A 2,523-nucleotide genomic window follows, 5' to 3' on the forward strand; every position below is an offset into this window, starting at 1 on the left:
GGAATATCCAAATAAAGTGGAACCTAATCTGATATTTAATGCACCTAATGCCATGGTTCTTGGGTATCTTCACTTCAAATGTCAGGGAATAAGTACTATCCAACAGTTGATATAAAAAGCAGACCTAATGTCAAAATTAATTGCAGGAGGTTAAGCATGCCTACACAAAGGTATCTCTTTAATGGGATGTTGAGTATAAGATAGAAAGTTAATGTTTCTGATCTGTTTGACACTGCTTAGTGCTGTAAAAGATTAAATGACCTGACTTTTAGCAAAGAAACGAAGCATAATAGTGCAATATATGATTACTTTGTCTCCTAGGTCTGCCTCAAATGTCTAGTGTTTTTCTATAACAAGTCTTTAATCTCTTAAGATTTATATCATTACATCAAATCTCTGCTTGATTGTGATGAAGATTAGAGTGCAGTTGGTTGGACACGCTCCCCATACATGCCATTGAAATGTTGATGCAGGCTGTCTGACTACATCTGAGTGTACACTACCATGTAACTATCATTTCAGCAAAATATCCATCATGTTACATTACTGATTGTGTCACTAATCAGTAATGTAACATGAAGGATATTTTGATATGTACCATGAGGTCTTTTTCTTTGTCAGGGGTTGAAATCTTCAATCAGTGTAGACCCTCTAGTCACAACCAAATAAGTGCTATAAGTACAATGTGAATACCTCAAACTGAGATCAGTGGAAAAAGATGAATTGTATGGCTAAATGGAAATCCAAAGTTTCTAACAATGCCTTAGTAATGTAGTGGGATATAACAGATGTGAGCTATATCATAACCTTTATTACATGTTGTCACCTCTCCCAGTTATCCCAACCTGAAGTCTGTGCGTGAGCTCATCTACAAACGAGGCCATGGCAGAATGAGGAAACAGCGCATTGCCCTCACAGACAACGCTCTGGTGGAGAAGGCTCTCGGTATGTAGACGAACATTTACTGTTAACTTGTTGCGCAGTGTACAGGTGCATATGAGGTGAAGATTGTTCTTGAACAAACCCTCATTATTTCTCTACTTTTAGAGATGTGGTCTTGATCAAGGCAGTGTTAAGGTAGTTATTGTAGCTACAAACAGAGTTTCCAAAGAAGAATCACAACTTAATGTACTGTTAGATGAAGGCATAGTGCTACATGTGGTTAATGATGCACACTTTTTTCCCCGTCTTATCGACTATGGTGAGAAAACTGAAAACTAAGCCAGTTTTGTCTGAAACCACATGCCAGTCTAACAGTGACTTCACTGCTAGGATCCATTAATAGCAGACTTCATTTTCTCAGTTGGTAATTGATGTGTGAAGTCAGCACGTCTTGCCTTTTGTGGACTTCACATTCTCAAGTGAAAGTGGTTGTGTGCAGGTCAACTTGTTAAGCACATTGCTTTTTGATTTGCAGGCAAATATGGCATCATCTGCGTTGAGGACCTCATCCACGAGATTTACACAGTTGGAAAGAACTTCAAGCCCGCCAACAACTTCCTGTGGCCCTTCAAGCTGTCTTCACCCCGTGGTGGTATGAATAAGAAGACCACACACTTTGTGGAGGGAGGAGATGCTGGCAACAGGGAGGATCAGATCAACAGAATGATCAGGAGGATGAACTGAAGTTATGGTGAGTTGTAGGAACATTGCAGGTCTTGAAAGTATGCATAAGCTCATTAGGTGTGGTTAATGATGCATAATCTTTTTTCCCCATCTTATCGACTATGGTGAAAACCAGCTGACAATAAGCCAACTATGTCTGAAACCACATCTTAGCCATCCATCTTAAATCATCTGCTACAGATGCCTCATTCTTTGCAAGAGGGAAGAACAAATCTGACTGGTTGAAACCATTTAAATGCAGATTGCATCCAAATTAAAATATGGTAACAATTTTTCCACAAGATATGTTGCAAAGACACAGTATCATTTTTTTTAAATGTCCTATCTATAGTGTAGATTTTAGATTGTAGGTTTTAGTTTGTCTTGTTAGATCGAACTAGATGATGCCTGTCTTTAAAGGGAATGTGTCCGACACTTTTTGAATGTATTCCACACACAGTGCCACTGTGATACAGGTGTTACCGATTAAAGGTCCCCATACTGTCTTCATACAAGACTGAGCGATCTGTATGAAGCACATAATTAATGGTGTACTTGCCTCTTCACTTAAACTATTTAAAATAAAATAAAAACTAGACTTTGTTTAGTTTCTCCTTAATCTAATCCTTATTCCTTAATCTTTAATTCTCTAATAGTGTTTTTTTTTTTTTCTGTTTCAGGTTTTCAAAGGACTCAAAACACACAATAAAAACATGGAAAAAAACTGTCTTGGTCTTGTGCATTAATGTGTGGTGCCATTTACTGCAGTGTGCAATCTCATCCATATGATCTCTTATAGTTGGGTATTGAGCAGAAGTATCTATTGACTCCTAACATAACAGGAGGGCGACTTTATACAAATGCACAAATAATAGTGCCCTGGTTTAATCCTGTAACTAATGAAGGACAGTAACGTTA

General features: G+C 37.9%; 1 protein-coding gene and 2 non-coding genes across 3 annotated transcripts in view; all 3 read left to right on the forward strand.

The window, feature by feature from the left end:
* rpl7 (ribosomal protein L7) overlaps positions 1-2,329 on the forward strand; it is a 4,680-nt gene extending 2,351 nt beyond the window's left edge. The window contains exons 5-7 of the mRNA XM_035681979.1: positions 836-945; positions 1,418-1,633; positions 2,286-2,329. Of these exons, the coding sequence (XP_035537872.1) occupies positions 836-945; positions 1,418-1,626 (319 nt within the window). The 3' untranslated portion in view covers positions 1,627-1,633; positions 2,286-2,329. The remainder of the gene's footprint in view (positions 1-835; positions 946-1,417; positions 1,634-2,285) is intronic.
* Positions 1,156-1,245, forward strand: LOC118325217. The gene has a single exon (XR_004796596.1). It is a non-coding gene; the product is annotated as a small nucleolar SNORD12/SNORD106 (small nucleolar RNA).
* LOC118325223 lies at positions 1,683-1,775 on the forward strand. The gene has a single exon (XR_004796597.1). It is a non-coding gene; the product is annotated as a small nucleolar SNORD12/SNORD106 (small nucleolar RNA).
* Positions 2,330-2,523: the final 194 nt, after the last annotated feature.

The sequence above is a fragment of the Morone saxatilis genome, unplaced genomic scaffold (assembly GCF_004916995.1).
Source record: "Morone saxatilis isolate NCDOM2014 unplaced genomic scaffold, NCSU_SB_2.0 Contig0, whole genome shotgun sequence".
NCBI classification, from domain to species: Eukaryota; Metazoa; Chordata; class Actinopteri; family Moronidae; genus Morone; species Morone saxatilis.